The 20767-nt window shown below is 48.6% G+C and overlaps 1 protein-coding gene across 2 annotated transcripts in view; it reads right to left on the bottom strand.

Annotated features, from left to right (window-relative positions):
- The window catches only part of PLCG1 (phospholipase C gamma 1), a 38549-nt gene extending 18141 nt beyond the window's left edge, over positions 1 to 20408 (bottom strand). For both annotated transcript variants that reach the window (XM_049779132.1, XM_049779133.1), the window contains exon 1: positions 20192 to 20408. In XM_049779132.1, the coding sequence (XP_049635089.1) occupies positions 20192 to 20408 (217 nt within the window). The remainder of the gene's footprint in view (positions 1 to 20191) is intronic.
- Positions 20409 to 20767: the final 359 nt, after the last annotated feature.

Below are 20767 nucleotides of genomic sequence, written 5' to 3'. Positions count from 1 at the left end.
TGTGCATGAGTAGTAGTGAGGGGACTCTTCCTTCTCTCCTTTAAGGAACAAGGGACAGACTCCTTGGCTGAGACCACCATGCAGTATGAGACCAGGGGCAACTCAAAGATCATATAGATCTGGAGAGAAAACTGTCTTTTCGACAAAACTAATGGCAATTCACTTTCTATTTATAAACATCCCAAGCACTTTGGGAGTGGTAGTTGTCACTACTGCAGAGGCTGGCTCTTGCCTCCTCAGAACCAGACAGTGGAGGAAAATGTGAAGGTGTTGTTTTTTTTTTTTTTTTTTTTTTTTTTTTGGTTTTTGGGCCACACCCGGTGACGCTCAGGGGTTACTCCTGGCTATATGCGCTCAGAAGTCGCTCCTGGCTTGGGGGACCATATGGGACGCCGGGGGATCGAACCGCGGTCCGTCTCCTAGGCTAGCGCAGGTAAGGCAGGCACCTTACCTCCAGCGCCACCGCCCGGCGTGAAGGTGTTGTTAATGAGATGAATGAGATGGCAGGTGGCTGATCTGAAGCCTGAGAAACAGCAGAGATCAATGACCACGGAGGGCCTGTCTGTTCAGTATCTCTGAAGGTGGGGCTGCTGTTTCCTGTCCCAGCAGTCTGTTTCCCACCTGCTCCACCACAGACAGGCCTATGGCAGGCCCACCACCAGCTCTCCTGCCCTTGCAGGGAAATGCGCTGGAGAGCAATCCTGTTGACTAAGCAATCAAAAGACACAGGAGCCCCTGGAATTTTAGAAAGAGATGGCATGGGCTGGAGAGATAGCATGAAGGTAAGGTGTTTGCCTTGCATGCAGAAGGATGGTGGTTAGAATCCAACCATCCCATATGGTCCCCCGAGCGTGCCGGACGGCGATTTCTGACCATAGAGCCAGGAGTAGCCCCTGAGCGCTGCTGGGTGTGACCCAAAACGAAACAAAACAAAACAAAAACAAAAAAAGAAAGAGATGGCATGGTTAGGATATAGCATGCACAGTATGTGAGAACTATTAAACCTGCCCAAAGACACAAAAGTAGCTTCAAGCTGACCTTGGTGGGCTTGGTCAAAGAATAAACCCAAGATTTTACTTTCCTGGTGGGGTCCTATGTCCAAACATTTCCTTGTCCTCAATAAAGCCACTTTTCTTTCTTTTCTTTTCTTTTTCTTTTTTTTTTTTTGTTTTTGTTTTTGGGTCACACCCAGCAGCGCTCAGGGGCCACTCCTGGCTCTATACTCAGAAATCGCCCCTGGCAGGCTTGGGGGATCATATGGGATGCCGGGATTCAAACCACTGTCCTTCTGCATATAAGGCAAACACCTTATCTCCATACTTTCTCTCCAGCACCAATAAAGCCACTTTTCAAACAGCTCTAGTACAGAGGTCTTCTAAATCTACTGGGCCATTAACCACCCATCAAGTAATACAAGTAAAAGTATTAGAGAGATCAGGAGGTAAGAACAATCTGTTTGAGCCAGAGCAAACAGCACAGCAGTAGGGCATTTGCCTTGCATGCAGATGATCTGGGACAGATCCGGCATTCGATCCCGGGCATCCCATATGGTCCCTTGAGCCTGCTATGAGTGATTTCTGAGCACAGAGCCAGGAGTAATCCCTGAGTGACACCGAGTGTGGCCCCAAAACCAAAACCAAAACCAAAACAAACAAACAAAATTCCACCATCTGTTAGTCTCTTCTGCACCTGCAAAATGGGATGGTCAGTTCCTGGCACCTCTTCATTATTCAGCTGCAGAGATATAAATGAAGTAAGAATCATAATGTGATCTTGGCAAAAAGGACAAGGAGGACATGATTAAGATAGTTAAGACAGGGGCCGGAGAGATAGCATGGAGGTAAGGCGTTTGCCTTTCATGCAGGAGGTCATCGGTTTGAATCCCGGCATCCCATATGGTCCCCCGTGCCTGCCAGGAGCAATTTCTGAGCCTGGAGCCAGGAATAACCCCTGAGTACTGCCGGGTGTAACCCCAAAACAGAAAAAACCAAAAAAAACAAAAACAAAAACAAAAAGATAGTTAAGACAGTCTTTTATATATATAATATATATATAGAAGACACATGGGCTGGAGCGACAGCACAGTGGGTGGGGCATTTGCCTTGCATGTGGCCCACCTGGGTTTGATCCCTGGCATTCCATATGGTCCCCAGAGTATGCCAGGAGTGATTCCTGAGCACAAGCCAAGAAGTATGCCCTGAGCACTGCTGGGTATGGCCAAAAAAAATAAAAAAGACATTATCTTTAACTGAAATAGTTATCTAAAGAGATTTCCCTTTATAAAGTTCATATTTTAACTGATATAAGTTACATCAGAAAACAGAAAACTACTTATAGGAGCCAGAAAGATAGCACAGCGGTAGGGTGTTTTGCTTTGCACGTGGCTGACCCACGACAGACCTGGGTTTGATTCCTGGCATCGCATATGGCCCTGAGCCTTCCAGGAGCAATTTCTGAACACAGAGCCAGGAGAAACCCCAGAGGGTCACCAGGTATGGTCCAAAAACAAAGAAAGAAAAAAAATAAATAAAATAAACTATCCAGATAAAGGCCAGTGTGACAGAACAATGGATAGATGCTTGTCTTGTGCACAGCCGACCTCAGCATCCCATATAGTCCCCAAGCACCACCAGAAATGATTCCTGAGCACAGAGTCAAGAGCAACCCCCAACACTACTGGTGTGATCCATCTCCCCCAAAAAGGGAGAGGACAAGTGATAGTAACACAGTAGGTAAGGTGTTTGCCTTGCCTACCAGGGTTTGATTCCTAGTATCCCATATGGTCCCTTGAGCCTGCCAGGAGTAACATTTGAGTACCATTGGGTATGGCCATAAAAAAAGGGGGGGGGGAGGGGAGGGGAAGGGGAGGAAAAGGAAAGGAAGAAGGGAAGAAAGGAAGGCCGGAGAGATAGCATGGAGGTAAGGCGTTTGCCTTTCATGCAGAAGGTCTTTGGTTCAAATTCCGGCATCCCGTAGGGTCCCCCGTGCCTGCCAGGAGTGATTTCTGAGAGTGGAGCCAGGAGTAACCCCTGAGAGCTGCTGGGTGTGACCCAAAAATCAAAAAAAGAAAAAAGCACATAAGTATAGAGTTGCAAAATATATACAAAAAGTATGATTCATAATAAATATAAAAAGTCTTTATAAAAGGATATAAAGCTAGGGTTGGGATGACAGTATAAAAACTAGGGGCCGGGAAGGTAGCGCTAGAGATAAGGTGTCTGCCTTGTAAGCGCTACCAAGGAACGGACCGCGGTTCGATTCCCCCGGCGTCCCATATGGTCCCCCCAAGCCAGGGGCGATTTCTGAGCACATAGCCAGGAGTAACCCCTGAGCGTCAAACGGGTGTGGCCCAAAAACCAAAAAAAAAAAAAAAAAACTAAATAAATATGGGTGCTAGAGAGATAGCACAGCAGTAGGGCATTAACCTTGCATGCAGCCAACCCAGGACAGATGGTGGTTCGAATCCTAGCATCCCATATGGTCCCCCGAGCCTGGCAGGAGCAATTTCTGAGCACAGAGCCAGGAATAACCCCTGAGAGCTGCTGGGTGTGACCCAAAAACAAAAACAAAAAAACTAATTAAATCCAAGAACCTGAAAGGTTAAATGATTACCTGGTTAGGCCCCTTCCTCTGTGGGACTTAGACCACCAGATTCCATGTATGGGCACCGGAAACAAGTTGCGAAAGTCAAATACTTCTACAAGGGGTCCAACTCCAATCAAGGAAACAGGCCCCAACAGATCCCCCTGCTTATGGAAATCCTGTACTACCTCTGAGCCTAGGAATATGCCAAACCACTGCACACTTCCATTCCACCTACCCCTGTCCAGCAATAGGGTTCCTACCAGTCTCTCTCGCCAAATTCTGACTTCTCAATAGCCCCAAGAAAGACATCCAATTTGACTCTTTTTCCATTTCTGAAACTCAGGTCCTACTGAAACCTCAAAATGTTTACAGAGGCTAAGAGACAGTTTAGGGGTCAGGGATATTTGCTTTGCACGTGCCATCCCAGTTTGACCTCTGGGACCACTGGGTGTACCCTGGAGGTCCCTTAAACACTAAGCCATTTAGCCCAACTGGCCAGATATTGCCAGGAGTGATCCCCCATGCTTTCTCAGCACTGCCTGGGAGACCTCCCCTCAAAAAACTGTGTACAGGGGCTGGGACTCTAAATTCTACCTAGGTTTGATCCCCAGCACCAAAGGGAAGTTTAACAGCAGAATCAAACACTTGAAAATTTGACTCAAGAATCAGTATCTAGAAGCAGCATTAGACCACAGAGGCTGAAAGATGTCATCAGGATGGCTTCCCAAAAGGGGTGGTACAGTGGAGTAACAAAGGCTAAGACACTAAAAGATCAGGGAGGTGACTTGGGGAGGCAGAAAAAGGCCAATCACTTAGGAGGCTAGAGAAAGAGTACAGAAGGTAGGACATTTGCTTTGCATATGGCCAAACCAGGTTCAATCCCTGGCATCCCAAATGGTCAATCCCTGGAGCACAGCCAGGAGTGATCTGAGTATACAGCAGGATTACTCCCTGAGCACCACATGTGCCGCTACCAAAAAAAATGTCCAGCTCCCAATTAGGGAACATATACACATACCTTGGGGACCAATGCAGTCTGGATACACTGGGAGGTACCTGTCCAAAGGTCCTGGGCCAGTGAACACCATGGGAAGCTAGTGGAGCTTTGGGAAAACAGAATGTCACAAAGACAATGCTCCCTGAACAAGATACTTGGCTCTAACTCAAGGCTACCAGGAACTCAGAAAAGTGGGTCCCAAGGGTGAAAAGTGTGGCAATCTTCCCAGAAATGATCTCTTATCATTTGCACCAACACAATCAGGGACAGATGGGCCATGCCCAGAGACCCCACCCCTACCAAGTCAGAGCCACCTCATCAACACTTTTCAAAGAAACCATATACCTGGGGCCTTAGGGAGTACAAATGGAGCTGAGCCTTTGCCCCTAGATGCTGAGAAGAATAAAGGCAGTGGCAAGCGGAAATGACAACCATGTGACCCATCCTTCTGCCCTCCCTACCCCCATATTCCTGCTCAGTTCCCCAAGGGGAGGGCAAGCACAGCATCCCAGGAACCAGAGGCATCAGGGGATCTGTACCAGCCAAGAATATAGTCTTGACAGGGCTTTCACTAGCTGTAAGAAAGGGATGGCTGAAAAGGACAGAAAGAACGTGGGCACGGGGAACAGGAAGCAATGCAGCAGCTGCTGTAAGACTGGGAGAGCCAGCAGTTCCAGGCTGGCTGCCTGTTGCCCTAGGTCCCTGGAGTGTTCCCCTCCCTTACCACTGTCCACCCCCTGTCCCATTTTGAGACTTAAACTTTCTGCTCTTGCCTTCTAACCAAAAGAGAAGAGCAGCTGTTAGCTTCCAACTGAGGAAGACAAAAGCAGAGACAAGGGCAGCTCTCGACCTCCACCAAAAGATGAGACTCCAGACTTGGAGACCCAGAATGAGTCATGCAGAAAAGATCAGGCCAGAGCTTCTCTCCTTCCAACTCCTGTGCAGCATTGTCCTCCAGTGGGGCTGGCAAGGTGAGAGAGAATCAGAGCCGCTCCAGCATTCACCAAAGGAAACCCCAGGCAAAGAGTTCAGGGTAGAGCTTAGCATCTGTTCTGAGCTGCAATTTCATCTGTCACTGCACCCCCAAACACCTGACTTGAAGAACAGCCAGGCCTGACTTGGCTTTGGCTCCTGTCCCACCTTGGTAAACAGGAAAAGGCCATTCAGACAGCTGTATAGAGGTCTGTGGGATCCTCCTCCATGGGACTCTGCACCCCTTTGTATTCACAGCTTCAGGTCACAGCTGTAAAGAATTCTGGCCAGTACATGAATCATCTAGAGTCTAGATTCTAGACACATTTATTCTTTATAACAATGAGGTCATATTAAGAATTCATGGTGGTTCATGAAAATTCTGCTGGCCACACAGTAGTCACTATCCCCAGTGCTTGGTAAGAAGAAAAAGCAGGGCACCCACAATGGGCCTTCACTGTCCAGGCAGGCAGCTCTCTCTAGCTGTTAAATGCAACCAACCATCTCAGTCATCTCAGCCATGGGAACACATGCCCTAGGTCCCAAAGGAAGACCCACCCAGAGAACTCAAAGCAGAATAGAGAGCTAGCTGCTAAATTTCCATCCTGTGCTCAAACTCTCTTTAGGTATCTATCTACTCTGTGTCAGGTCCTGCGTTGTGTCCTGGGTAAACAGAGATCAATAAGGCATTTTAAGTTCCTGCCACTGAGAAAGCCCCTAACTGATGGAGGAAACAGATGGAGGAGCAGATAATTAGGAGGACGTGCAAAGTGGAACAAGGAGGTGTCTGTGGTGCTGAGAGAACAGAGAGAGTGAGTGGCTCGACTTGGGAAGTCAACAGGTCCACAGAAGGCTGGCCTGCTTTTGTTTGACACAGAGGACCATAGAAGCAACAGCTCAATAGGGTGGTTTGGCTGTTCAGGGAACAGGACAGGGGGGAGTTTTGGGCACGAGAGGAGGATAAATGGCCTCTCACCAGCTTTAAATGCCATAGTAAGGGAAAGCTGCATCAGAGAGAAGGAGCTATTCTCAACTTTTCTGCCTGAGCCTACTTACTCCCCAGGAAAATCATGGACCAGTCCCTGGAGCAAAGGTCCTATTAGCTCTGATTTCTGTTTCTCCTATAGGATGATGTTCTTTCTAGATGGACAGTGTCTACCAAGACCCAGAGCTTTTCAGAATCTCCAAAGGTTGAATATAATCCCAACCCTCGCAAAACAATCAAGCTGTCTAGAGAAGCAGCAGTCTGAGCATAAATAAGTCTCTTTTCTCTCCTCTTCCTTACTCACCCTTAAAGTAATCAAGGCATTTGGCCAGGCCCTCCCTCTGGCTTGAAACTGCCCTGACTTCTCCCTCACAACTGATCTAAAATTTTCTACTTCCTTCAAGACTCCAGGCCTTTGCTCGTCTTTTGTTAAGGCCCTTGCAAATACACTCCTTTCCAGGTGTTCCTCCTCCTTTCTAGTCACTGACATCCACACCCACGACTTTAACTACATCCCATTAAAGACAACTCACCCTCTACCCTAATCTTTGTCTCAAAGCTTCAGACGCTTCCAATCCACATCAGAAACACATCAAGGTCACTCTCCCCTCCCCCAGTTAGGTCTTAAAGACACCCTCCTAACTTTATTTATAGTCATAACCCTTGGTTGACTGTAAGACTATTTTAATCCACAAGAACACTTTCCTTGGGAGGTCTATCAGTCTTGATGCTTCAGTGCCTACCAGAAACAATGCATATTAAATAATAGAAAGAGAGCATGTTTGTAATCGTAATTTAAATAAAGATATTAGTTTAAAAATAAAAAATAGGGCCCGGAGAGATAGCACACAAGCAGCCGATCCAGGACCAAAGGTGGTTGGTTCAAATCCCGGTGTCCCATATGGTCCCCCGTGCCTGCCAGGAGCTATTTCTGAGCAGACAGCCAGGAGTAACCCCTGAGCAACACCGGGTGTGGCCCAAAAACCAAAAACAAACAAACAAACAAATAAATAAATAAATAAATAAAAGAAAGAAAGCTGGGGGCTAGAGTAATAGCACAGAGGTAGAGCATTGACTTGAACATGGCCGACCTGAGACGGACCCAGGTTTGATCATCGGCATCCTATGGTCCCGAGCCAGCCAGGAGCAATTTCTGAGCGCACAGCCAGGAGTAACCTGAATGATGCCAGGTGTGGCCCAAAAACCAAAACCAAAAAAAAAAAAAAAAAGAAGAAGAAGAAGAAGAAATAGAAAACTTGCAGCCTAGGAGCCCCAGACTGGGGTCTGGGGTCAGGTGAAACAGAGACAGAGATCTCTAGAGCTCACAGGATCCCATGTCAATACATCACCTCAGTCCTGGCTTCCCACCTACTCTGGTTCCTGTGTTAGTGCCATCACTACCTGGGTGCTAGAAGTAAAGTCTCTTTTTTTTTTTTTGGCTTTTGGGCCACACCCGGTGTTGCTCAGGGGTTACTCCTGGCTGTCTGCTTAGAAATAGCTCCTGGCAGGCACGGGGGACCATATGGGACACCGGGATTCGAATCAACCACCTTTGGTCCTGGATCAGCTGCTTGCAAGGCAAACACCGCTGTGCTATCTCTCCGGGCCCAGAAGTAAAGTCTTTTTTTTTTTTTGGTCACATCCGGCAGCGCTCAGGGGTTACTCCTGGCTCTATGCTCAGAAATCGCCCCTGGCAGGCACGGGGGACCATATGGGATGCCGGGATTCGAACCACCATCTCTCTGCATGAAAGGCAAACGCCTTACCTCCATGCTATCTCTCCGGTCCCAGAAGTAAAGTCTTAAGTGCAGTCCTGAACCTGTTCGCTCACATCTCTCCACTGCATACTCCACATGCTTTCCTGCTTTGGAGCTGCTTGACCCAGACTCTCCTCACATCTGGCTGCACTCCGAACCACATCTGTCCAAGTCGAGTCATCCTCTTTGATCTCCTTTAGCTTCCTGAAGAAATAAGCTCTAGAATACATGGGTTAGCCCCTGACATTACCCCAAGATGATAGGCTCTCCCTAAGAGGCCAGCTCAAGATACTTCCAAATCACTTTACATCCAAATGAAATGGCTGCCTCGACACTTTCCATTTCTGGTTTTATCCTCAGTTGTAACTATCCTCATTAAGACAGCTCTGATCTCGCTTCTTATCTTTTAGGGGGGTAGGCCTCCTACTCCTACCCTAGCTAATAGACCCCAAACCTTTCTCTCCTGAGTGAATCAGTTCTTAGGCCAGAAACCAATCCAGATACCAAGTTTATTTCAGAGAAGGGCATGTTGGACTCAAGAAGCACCAACAAATTTCTAACAGAGGGACCAGACTGTTAGTTCACAGGTTGGGGCCCAAGGCTTTTTTTCTTTTTTGCTTTCATTCATTTTTCCCTTCTTTTTTTTATTATTCAGCCATGCCTGGCAGTACTCAGGGTTTATTCCTGAACCCCTAGGTCTGCACTTAGGGATCACTCTTGGTGAATTCAGGGAACCCTACACAATGCCAGGAATCAAATTTAGATTGGCCATATGCAAGGCAAGTGCTTTACCCACCGCACTATTGCTCCAGCCCAGTAAGCTGCATTTTTCTAACTGTGGTGATGCAAATGCTAAAAAAAAGCTCCTTAGAAAAGTTCCAACTCCAGCTAGGATACACAATGAACACAGGGACACTATATTCAACCACTGTTTTGAGTAGATGGAGTGAGAAGAGCAGAGGATCATCAGGAGAAAGAGGATATAGAGCAAAAAAAAAAAAAAACCCTTTGCACTGTTGCTCCTACTGCAACCTATTGTCCTTGCTTACAAGCCCCATACAACTGAGAAGTATGCCACATCTGTGGCTCCTAATTGTTTTCTTAGGGTCAGATGCTCTGTGAACTCAAGCTTGAGGCTAAAATCACTCAGTCCCATGGGGTTAGAATTCCCCCACAAGTCCAAACCTACAGCCAGAGTCTAGTGTGGTCTATGCTCTACTCCCCCAAACAGGCATGGCCAAGCCAAGGACTCTATGACCTGGGGACATGCCTTAAACAACCACTTCCCTCAGGACATTTCAACTCAGCCATATCCCCAAGTGTCCAAGAAAACAACAGGAAGCCACCCCTAAATGAATGACCTACCCTTGCAGATCAAGACTCAGATTGTACACAAGTAGTTAGTCTCACAGCAGCCCAGGCCCTCAACAGTCTGCTAAGTTGTTCACTGCTGCAGCCTGCAATTCTAGCAAGGCCATTCACTCATCACTGATCCCATGTTCTGTCTCAGGAATCACAAACATAGCCTTTATACTGATCCTCTTACCAAACTTAGTGACCAAAGTGGCAGGATGAGCTGAATGTCAATTCCATCTGGACCCTCTGGCTCACTAAGGCATGGCTCCAAACTTACATGGGTTTCTGCAATGACTTCTCAGGATCAAGAACTAGGTTGCCCCATTTTTTGCTCCCTAACTCCAGCCTCCTCTGTGCCAAGTCTGAACTCAGCAAAGGAGATGCCAATCTTTTGCAGGAGAAAGTCCTGCCCCTTTTATTTTGCATCCTGAGTCTGGCTGAAGTCAGGGCCAAATGCCAACACAGGGAAGGGCCCGGAAGGAAGGAGCAGAGCCTATACACAAAGCCTGCATGTGGGCTATAAAAAGGAACCCTCCCAGCTTCCCCCAGGATGGGCCCAGTTCCTAAGAGGTGACGAGTGGAGAGAGAACTAGTTCTTATGCCTGGGCACATAGCCACTGTAGCCTCTCAACGCCCAGCCAAGCACCACCTTGAAAGGAACTAGTCTCACAAAGAAGGGCAGGAGAGTATTAAGGAGGGATGGGCCAGGAATGCAAATAGATTCCATCTCCTGGAACCATACAGACTTCGGAATAGTCACCTCCATATTCCCACTGCCTCTTCTCCAAAATCCCCCATTACTCTTGAACAACCCTCCTCCTCCGGCCTCACACCTCTCTGTCTTCTGGTGATTCAGTTCACTCCCTAGAGGTGCCATCCAAATTCCTCACTCTCCCGGGACACACGGGACTTTGAGAAGAATCCCTGAAAGGCTCTGTACCCACAAAGCACTATGATTAAATAGCTCAACTAGGAGCATACGTGTTAGAAGATTGGCAATGAGAAAACTAGGGAAGAGCACAACTCTTCTTGGGGGGGGGGGAGTGGGATTTGGGACACACCTGGTGGCAGTGCTCAGGGTTACTTCTTTTCTGAAGCCTATCCCTTAAGGGGTGCTCATGGAGAGATTGATTTTGAGACTGGTTTCTCCTGAATCATTTACTTTTTGTATGTTTGTCAAGGGGGTTGAAGACCTGAATCCCTATAGGGCTCTGGGACATTTCATCTTCACCTCAAGGGCCTTCGGTGAACCTGGGCCCTGACCCCTTTTGTGTGTGTTGGTGCAGGATGCGGTGACTTTCTCCAATGTATCTGTGAGTTTCTCCCAGGAGGATTGGCCATACATGGAAACCTCTCAGTGGGAACTCTACAAAGATGTGATACTGGAGATCTACCAGCACCTGCAGGCTACAGGTAAGAGCCACCCTGGGCCATCATATGGGACACTCCTATGGGGAGACTGCATATTGCCTGGGGGATCTGTATTCAACAAAAGATGCATTGCTATTTGGAGATACTCACTGTTCTAATAACCAGCCCTTAACATTATTTCTTAGATGAGCCCAAATTTATAGTTTATTTATTTTTTTGGTCACACCAAAGACACTCAGGGGATACTCCTGGCTCTGTGCTCAGAATTTGCTCCTGACAGGCTCAGGGGACCATATTACTTCTGGCTCTGCGCTCAGAAATTACTCCTGGCTTGGGATCGAACAGGGGTCAACTGTGTGCAAGGCAAATGCCCTACCCACTGTGTTATCTCTCAGGCCCCTAGAGAGCACAACCCCCCTTTTTTTTTTGGTTTTTGGGCCACACCAAGTGACACTCAGGTCTTACTCCTGGCTATGCATCCAGAAATTGCTCCTGGTTTGGGAGACCATACGGGATGCAACCAACGTCTGACCTAGATTGGCCACATAAAAGGCAAACACCCTACTGCTGTGCTATCACTCCAGCCCATGAGCACAATTCTTAATACCTCCAAGTTGGAACACAAAACTATTTCCAAGATCCTAGGCAAAGCTGACTCTTGGCCCACTGTCTGGAAACAGTGTGGTGGCTTTTATCGGACATGCACTTTGGGTGTAAAGAAGAACTGAGCCTAGCAAGACTGTTGTCAGCTAGATTGGGGGAAATCACTCACTATAACAGCACCCCCTCAATCTCCAGATAAAGGAGCCTCCAATGTTTGTTTTATCCATAGAACTACCCAATATGCATGGCACAAAAAGAAATGCCAAATAGTCCCAAACCAGAGAAGCTCAAAGGGTATCCAGCTTATTCAGTACTTGAGACCCAAGAGAATTTTATTTAATTCAGGGGTGGGTGGGGAGTGGTGATAATGGTAGTGATTAGTGTTTTAAGGTAGGAGTAGCTACAATGTTATGGAGAGCACATCTAATGAGAACAAGTCTGCAGTTGAAGCACCCTGTACAGTTCAGAAGGACTCAAAAAAACAAAGTAGCCATCAAGAACAAATCACAGCTCTTCCTTCTCAATCTCAGTAAGTTTTACCTTAACCCTCTTTTGGAAAGTTTTGGACTCTAGGTGAGGATGCTATGGCAACATGGAGGCAGAAGAGGGCCCAAGTAGAGGCTGTGAGCCCAGTGTGTACACAGACAGAAGTCTTGGGTGGGCAAATAACACATGACCAAAGTCAAGAAAGAGCTGTTTGTGCTACAAAAAGAAGCAACTATCTTACTGTCTTTTTTTTTTTTTTTTTGGTTTTTGGGCCACACCCGGTGACGCTCAGGAGTCGCTCCTGGCTTGGGGGACCATATGGGACGCTGGGGGATCGAACCGCAGTCTGTCCTAGGCTAGCGCTGGCAAGGCAGACACTTTACCTATAGCGCCACTGCCCCTTACTGTCATTTTCTAAAGAGTGGGAAAGGAAGCTGAAACCCTAGGTTCTTGTCAGCACTGCCATGAAATTGCCCAGTCACTTTACTGAGGGAGAAGGCTTGTTTCCTCGTCTATAATGGAAGATGAACCATTTCTGCCCTCCCTTGATTCATGGAGCTGCCACGAATATAACCACCACATCAGAGAAAACACTCTATCAACTCTAACTCACCAAAATCTCCATTCCTCTGTGAGAGGAAACGAAGAAAACGAAAAGGAAACATTTCTCACCAGATTATCAGAGCAGTAACCAGTGGCCAAACCTGGAAGTAAAATAAAGATCTATAGACATCCATGGATAGTCAAGGTTCATGCTAAGAAAATAAATACTGGGGCCGGGCGGTGGCGCTAAAGGTAAGGTGCCTGCCTAGCCTGCGCTAGCCTTGGACGGACTGCGGTTCGATCCCCCGGTGTCCCATATGGTCCCCCAAGCCAGGAGCAACTTCTGAGCGCATAGCCAGGAGTAACCCCTGAGCGTTACCGGGTGTGGCCCAAAAAACCAAAAAAAAAAAAAAAAAAAAGAGAAAATAAATACTTAGTAGATTCACAGAAATGCTAAATGCTGAGCACTTTCACATAAGTTCATTTAAAATATTTTTTGTTTGTTTTTGGTTACACCCAGTGGCACTTAGAGCTGAGCACTTTCACATAAATTCATTAAAAAAAAACCTTTTTTTTTTGTCACACCCAGTGGCACTTAGCAGTTACTTCTGGCTCTGTGCTCAGAAATTACTGCTGGCAGGCTAGGGGTTGAAGCTAGGGATCAACCCCAGGTCAGCCCCATGTAAGGCAAATAATGCCCTACCCACTGTGTTATGGCTCCAGCCCCCTACATTCTTATTTTTTATATACAATCTCATTTGAGTATTTCTTGATGGGGGGGTCACATCCAGTGGCACTCAGGGGGTTACTCTTGGCTCTGCACTCAGGAATTGCTCCTGGCAGGCTCAGGGGACCATTTGGGATGCCGGGAATCTAACCAGAGTCGGTCCTGTATTGGCCAAGTGCAAGGCCCTACCGCTGTGCTATCGCTCAAGGAGCCCCTTTACTTATTTATTTAGATTTTGGGGCCACACACAGCGGGGCACAAGGGTTACTCTGGCTCTGTGCTCAGAAATTGCTCCTGACAGCCTCGGGAGACCATGTGGGATGTCGGGAATTGAACCCTCGTCGGAGCGCAAGGCAAACACCTCACTCTATGCTATCACTCTATTCCCCCCATTTGAGTTTTTTTTTTTTTTTTTTTGGTTTCTGGGTCACACCCGGCAATGCTTAGGGATTACTCCTGGCTCTATGCTCAAAAATCGCTCCTGGTGCTATTTCTGAGCAGACAGCCAGGAGTAACCCGTGAGCACCGCCGGGTGTGGCCCAAAAACCAAAAAAAAAAAAAAAAAAAAAAAATCGCTCCTGGTAGGCTCGGGGGACCATATGGGATGCCGGGATTCCAACCACCGTCCTTCTGCATGCAAGGCAAATGCCCTACCTCCATGCTATCTCTCCAGCCCCTTGTTTTTTGGTTTTTGGATCATATCTGACAGTGCTTAGGGGCCACTCCCTGCTGTGTTCAGGGATATGTGGCGTTAAAATATGAACCACGTAAAGGCCACAGCTACATACTAAGCAAATGACTTAATCTTTGCATTATCTCTCCAGTTATGAACGTATTTATTTGTTTGTTTGCTTGTTTCCGTTTGGTTTGGGGGCCACATCTGGTGATGCTCAAGGGTTATTCCTGACTCTGCACTCAGGAATAACTCCCGATGGTGCTCAAGCGAACCATACGGGATGCCAGGGATTGAACCTAGGTTGGCTACATGCAAGGCAAGAGCCTTATCCATTGTACAATCTTTCCAGTCCCTATAAGAAATTATTTTTAAAGCTAAAAATCAGTTTAAAATAGATTAAGGTGGGCCGGAGAGATAGTATGGAGGTAGGGCATTTGCCTTGCATGCAGAAGCACGGTGGTTCGAATCCCGGTATCCCATATGGTCCCCGAGCCTGCCAAGAGCGATTTCTGAGCGTAGAGACAGAAGGAACCCCTGAGCACTGCTGGGTGTGACCCAAAAAACAAAACAAAATAAAATAGATTAAGATAAATTACTTAGGGCATAGCACTAAAGAACTCAAATGCAGATCTGAAGTATTATCACAAATCTGTCACTGCAACTGAAATAGCAATGGCTACAGGAGGTCAACAAGCTGATGGACTGTCAGAAATCTATCACTCACTGTAATTCAAATACCATTGGTTTCCTCAGCCTTGGTCCTACCTAGCTATTGTTATCACCTGTTACTATGGTGCCTTGATGCCCTGAACATGGAGCACAAGGGTCTCTTCCTCTTGCCCCACCCCCAATAATCCAAGAACATCCCCCAAAAGTTCCCAATTGACCTCCCCAGTTCTGTATGAAGGAATGTAGATGAAAAGTCTACTGTTTCCTAAATGCATATCATTGTGAAATGATGCCTCCCTTCTTCCTTCCAATAAATCTGTTTCTGACTTCTACTAAGTTGTATCTCAGAGGAAAAAGGTACCATAATCTCAATGGCTGAAGGTACAGACAGGTTCACCATACTTAAGAGAGCCTCATTAAATATTCTGTGATGACAGGAGTCTTCCATCAATGTGTTCAGATAGCATTTCTCTGAATTAAGCATTTAGAAATGAGTCAATACAACACTTTCATGATATCAGGGCAGCAGCTTTCAGCCAACTTCCCTGTCACCCTGCAAAACTAATCATGAGAGCTCCCCTCCCCCAGAACAGGGCTTCTGAAAGGGTAGGGTGAGAGAGAGAATAAAAGTTTAACATGCTACTATAGATAAGGAGCCTCACGAGGTAGACACATGCTGAAGGCCACAAACTTTGAATGTTGACTACAGGATTCTAATCACAATATTTTGAGTTCAGAACCCAATTCTAAATCACTATACTCTCCTATCTCATCCCTCCAAATCTACTGTAACCTCCTCTGCCATGGAAAATGTACACCAGCTTACTCCTGCAAACAGCAGGAGCTCACCCGATCTCCCTCCTCACTCAATCCCTCATACAGTTGGTTTCTATGTCTACTGGTAGTAACAGCTTAAAGAATGTGTGACCTATAGAAAGTGTGACCTTCTGAGTAAACCCTCCCTCCCTCAATAGCCTCCACCAGCGCCTGCCTCATCACAATGCTCATTGCACTTATAACCCCCTGCTTAGAGATGCCCAGTGACTCAACCTGGGTACATCTCTTTAGTGCCTCCTTCACTTGCCCTAGAAAGCTTTCCCTAGCTCTATCCTATCCATCCCAGCTTCTGAAAAGCAGGACTTGCAACTCTGGACCCAAAGTTCTTGGGAGATACTTAGAGGACATACATGCAAGGATCTAATTACACGACCCCAGGTTCATCTCTTCCAAGAGTCTGGGATTTCCTCAATTGTACTATGTCTTATTCATCTTTGAAATCCTCAGTGCTGAGTTCTGGGCAAACAGCAGGTGTTCAACAGCAGCCATTGAATGTAAATGACCACATCTAAAGGAGTTGCCCAAAACAAAATTATTGGCCAAATCTCCAAGCTGTGACTCGTCTGTGCATGAGCATGTATGTATGCTTGTTAAAGTTGAAGGTTGGGCTGGAAAGATAGCAAGTAGGGCACTTGCCTTGTATGTGGCTGACTAACGTTCCATCCCCAGCACCCTATAAGATCTCCTGCTGAGTGCAGAGCCAAGATAAGTAAGCCCTGAGCATCACCATAGGGGTACAGCCTCCACCAAAAATATTATTGGAGGCATTAGAAATCCTATTGCTGAGAGTAGTTCTGCAACTCTGTGAAGCAGTTCCTTTTCCTAGCCTGACGGGGGGTCTGGCAGGGCTAGTGTGGAAGCCCACACATCAGGGCAAGCCTGGGGTGCGAAGGAAATACTCAGAGGTCTGACTTCCCCTGGAAAAACTATAGTCAGACCGGAAACACACAAGCAGAGATGGCTAGCCCTGGAGATCCGGACATGTGCTCTTGCACCTCTCCCACTGGAAACCACTAGTCAGCTAAATAGTACAAAGAAAACCCCAAGCCCACTGACCTGCCTCCTCAAATGCCTTTGATCCCGCACTCAGAGTCTCTTACCAGTCTGAAAGCCAAAGAGCTGAGTTCCAGGCAGTTAGTTCCAATATCATTGCTCTCGGAACCTATCTGTCTTGTCCAAATAAGTTGGCTTTCTTCTGCCACCCATCCCATCAACAGCCATCCAACAAACTACTTGGAATTGTCATTCTCTGCTTTGGTTTTCCTGAGGTCAAGGATCTGTTTTCATTCATCACCCAAGGGAATCTGGCACCAAGAAGAGAATCAAAGACAAAAGCCCAGAGCTCCAAAAGTTCCTGTAGACATATCTGGCAGGCAGTCAGAGTATTCCACCTGGGCCACCGTGTCCATAATGACCCTTGACTGAACTCACCCCAGAAGGCAAAGCATTATCTGTATATAGCTTCTCCGCCAGAGAACTGAGGGCCAATGTTACACAGCCTTAGGGTTTAGAGTAATATTGGGATTGGCTAGCTAGCCACTAACTAGCAGGTACTAACTGGGATCCAGTGAGGCTGTCACCTATCAGCACTGTCACTCTGGCAGAGAACACAGCCACTCCCTGTAGTTCCATTTCTTAACCAAGAAAACATGATGAAAAGTCTCTGTAGCACTCAACAGGAAGTCTGTAATTGCTTTGTCCTTACTTAAGGCAATATCTGCAACATTAAAAAACAAAAACAAAACAACTAAGCACTAAACTGAATCCGGTCATACCACCATGAAAACTTGGCACCAAAGAGCTTCTCTATCCCCTTTCAACCAAATTACCAACCCAAAGATCAGCAGGTGCCAGCCCCCTTTCCAAAGGTAAAGGGAGAAGGCACAGAAATGGCACCTCTGTGCACTTTCTCTGAAAAATACTGGCTCCTGTCAGGCTGGGCCAATGCACAGTAAATGTCAAATACCCTCCCCTCCCAGTGTCAGCAGAGAAGGTCAGATCCCAGAGAAACCTGGGCAAGAGGTCAGTCAGATGGCAGGGAACCCACCAAAAGCACAGTTTTGCCCAGAGATAGAAGAAGCTATAAGAAAGAGAATGCCCTGGGGTGTACCTAAGAATGGGCAGAAGTAGGCAGCTTCCATGGGAGGTTCAATTTGTAGGATCTGAACTCCAATAAATGCTCTCAGGCCTCCTCACCCACACTCCCCACTCCTTCTAATAGAGGTCCTAGTTCTTCTGTGCTCTCTGCCTTAAACCAGGACTTTCTCAAATGACAAGTAACAGACAAGGTCAGAGTCTACACTTCTCTGGCTCACCCATCCTTGCATGGTCATTAGATTCCTTGCATTCATATTTCCATTGCCCAAAGACCTGAGACAATGTGGAAGTAGATTTTTCCTACTCTCCCTTCCTTCTGTTCAGGTCCCAAATTACAAATGAGAAAGTCACACCCAGTAGTCTGATGTTCAAATTACCATATACTTACTCTACAGAAACACTATTCTACATGGTTGGTGGGTGGTTGAGTAGATGGGCTGAGACAAAGAAAAAAACGATTTCCTCCCTTTCTGCAGTTAGTGATGTAGGTGAATTCACATTCACCAAATGTGAATTTGGTCCCTGTCCTCATCCCTTCATGTGCCTTCTCTTATCGCAGGGGTCTCAAACTCGTGGCCAACGGCCCTCCACACATTTTGTGGCCCTGCTCTAGAGGAATCTTTTTTGGTTTTGTTTTGTTTTAGTTGTTTGGGTCACACCCCCCAATGTTCAAGGCTTACTACTGACTTTGCACGCAAGGATCACCCCGACTTTGCCTCCTGCGGCCCCCAGGTAAATTGAGTTTGAGACCCCTGTCTTATAGTCACAGACCATTTATCCTCAAGAATCCTCCTAATTCAGAAGTTAGAGGGGCAGTCATGGTTTATTTTGTTGTTCTTACTATTCAAACACTGTTAAACTGTTCACTTTTACTATCTTTCCTGCACCCTGTTAGATTTATATCACCCCTCCCCCACTTAATCCCCAGAGCAAGCAAACATACACACAGCTACCAATTACGGATGAAGGAAGAAAAACTCAAGAGAAAGTAAGCATGGGACACACAACTAACACATGGGCTTCAAGAAATCTAATCCTGTCTTCAATCTCTGTGCTGTGCTTGCTTACTACCTGCTGATGATCACATGTATAATTTGAGATGAAAGTTGTTTTATTCGAAGTCCTCTCGTTAGCCAGTCACCGACTCAACAATGCAAAGCTGAGAATAAGAACAGGGCTGTAGCACAATCAGGGTGTCTGCAGTGCCTGCCTTTCCTCTACTTTGGAATCCAGTCCCTCAAATTTCTCAAGTTTTCTCCTCATGGCTGACAAGCTAATGGGTACAGAGGAAGGAGGGTGCTCCTGCTCAGTTGAGCAGCTGTGTCAGATCTGAGTTAGTAGATGATGGTAGCTTAACCACAAGACCATCTCCTTCCTCCTAATCTTTTCACAAATCTCTCCACAAGCATGAGAGCCATACCAAGAGAGTCTGTAGAACCTTCTGTGATGTCACACCTGTTGACACCCCTTTCCATAATGAGCCTAGTTCTCAGACTGGCTCTCTTCACACCACAGCCTTGAGGGCCTTAGCAGAAAGCAATCCGCAGCTTGGTAGTGAGACAAGTATCATCTCTCACACTTGAAGGTGGGGAAAGAACCAGGCCCCAAGCACAGGCAGGCTCTTGGACTAAACACTCTCAAAGATCTGGATTCTTCAAAATGCCCCAACTCCCTCCTCCAACTGCAAAAGCAACCAAGCTCAGGCCAGGAAAGGCAAAGAGGCAGGAAACTCATGAGCTGCTGCTCCCGGCTCCCCACGGTCACAGGCCACACAGAACAAAAAGGGCAAGCCCCAAAGTGGATGCAGAGTCCAGAGTACCTGATGCCAGGCCTTTGGGGTGGCACGGGTGTGTGTGTGTGGGGGGAGTAGAAGCTCTGGAGAACGTGCTTCCCAGAGTACAGAGAGCCTGCCTCTACCAAAGCGCCCTTCCTGGATTCCTGGATTTGGCTATCTGTCCACTCGCAGAGTTCCAAAATTTAGTTTCAGGACAAAGGCAGGGGTGCAGCCACTCACTCAGTGCCTTCGCTCAGGCCTTTCCAAAGCAAACAGGACCCCTTTCCTCCCGGTTCCCCGAGAGGGAGATGAGTGGGCCCGACCCCAGCATCTGTCCAAAAGGTCTAAAAAGGGAACCCAAAGGTGCCAGCAACAGCCAAGGCTGGGGGGGCAGCGTCTCACCGGAACTGCCTCTTCTCTGGAGACAGAAAGGTGGGCGGTGACCCGCCTGTCTGGCCCCCCGTTCCAGGCTTGCCCGGCCCACAGCACCCCAACCCGACCCGCGGGACCTCTTAGTCGAGGCCTCTGGGAGAAGCGCCCGGAACGTCCCCCGCCCCCCGCCCCTCCCGCTGGGGGAGGGGGCGTCCTGTCAGGTGACTGGGGACCCGGATGCCCCCGCCCCGGTGACCCCCCGGGCGGCGGCGGCGGGGGCGGGGGCGGGCCCGCGCGGGGGGGGGGGGGCCGAAGTTGGTCGGGCGGCGGCGGCGGCGGGCCGGGCGGGGGGCCCCGGCCAGGGCGGGCGGGCGGGCGACTCACCGGCCCCCTCGATCTTGTCGGCGCCGCGGCTCCACGTGATCTGCCGCGTCTCCAGCTTGACCTGGAACGTCTTGCGCTCGGGCCGCTGCGACTTCTTGGAGTAGAACAAAGTCATGACGGTGCCCACCTCGAGGCTGCGGCAGAGGTGCAGCACCTCCGCGTCCGAGGGCGCGCCGGGGGCGCAGCCGTTGGCGCAGGGGGACGCGGCGCCCGCCATGGCTGCGGCGCGGGGCGGCGGGGCGGCGCGAGGCGGCGCGAGGCGGCGGCGGCGGGCGGCGGCGGGGCCGAGGCGGGCGGCCGGCGAGCGGGCCCGGCGGCGGCGGCGGCGGCGGCGGCGGCTCGGGCTCCTGCGGGCGGAGACGGGGCGGGGCGTGAGCGGGCGGGACGGCCTCGGCCCCGCCCCGCGCGCCGGGAACAAAGGCGCCTGTGGAGCGGGCGAGGGCGCGGAGGGCGCGGAGGGCGCGGACCCCCGGAGGCGGCCGAGGCGCGCGTGGCCGTCCCGCCGAGCGGGGCCCCGCCGGCCGCCACGACCGCGCCTCGCGCGCGCAGGCCCCGGGGCGCGCACAGCCCGCTCCC

Source organism: Suncus etruscus, chromosome 9 (assembly GCF_024139225.1).
Source record: "Suncus etruscus isolate mSunEtr1 chromosome 9, mSunEtr1.pri.cur, whole genome shotgun sequence".
NCBI lineage: Eukaryota > Metazoa > Chordata > Mammalia > Eulipotyphla > Soricidae > Suncus > Suncus etruscus.
The sequence above is the reverse complement of the archived record's forward strand: the minus strand, read 5'-3'. Positions and strand labels throughout refer to the sequence as shown.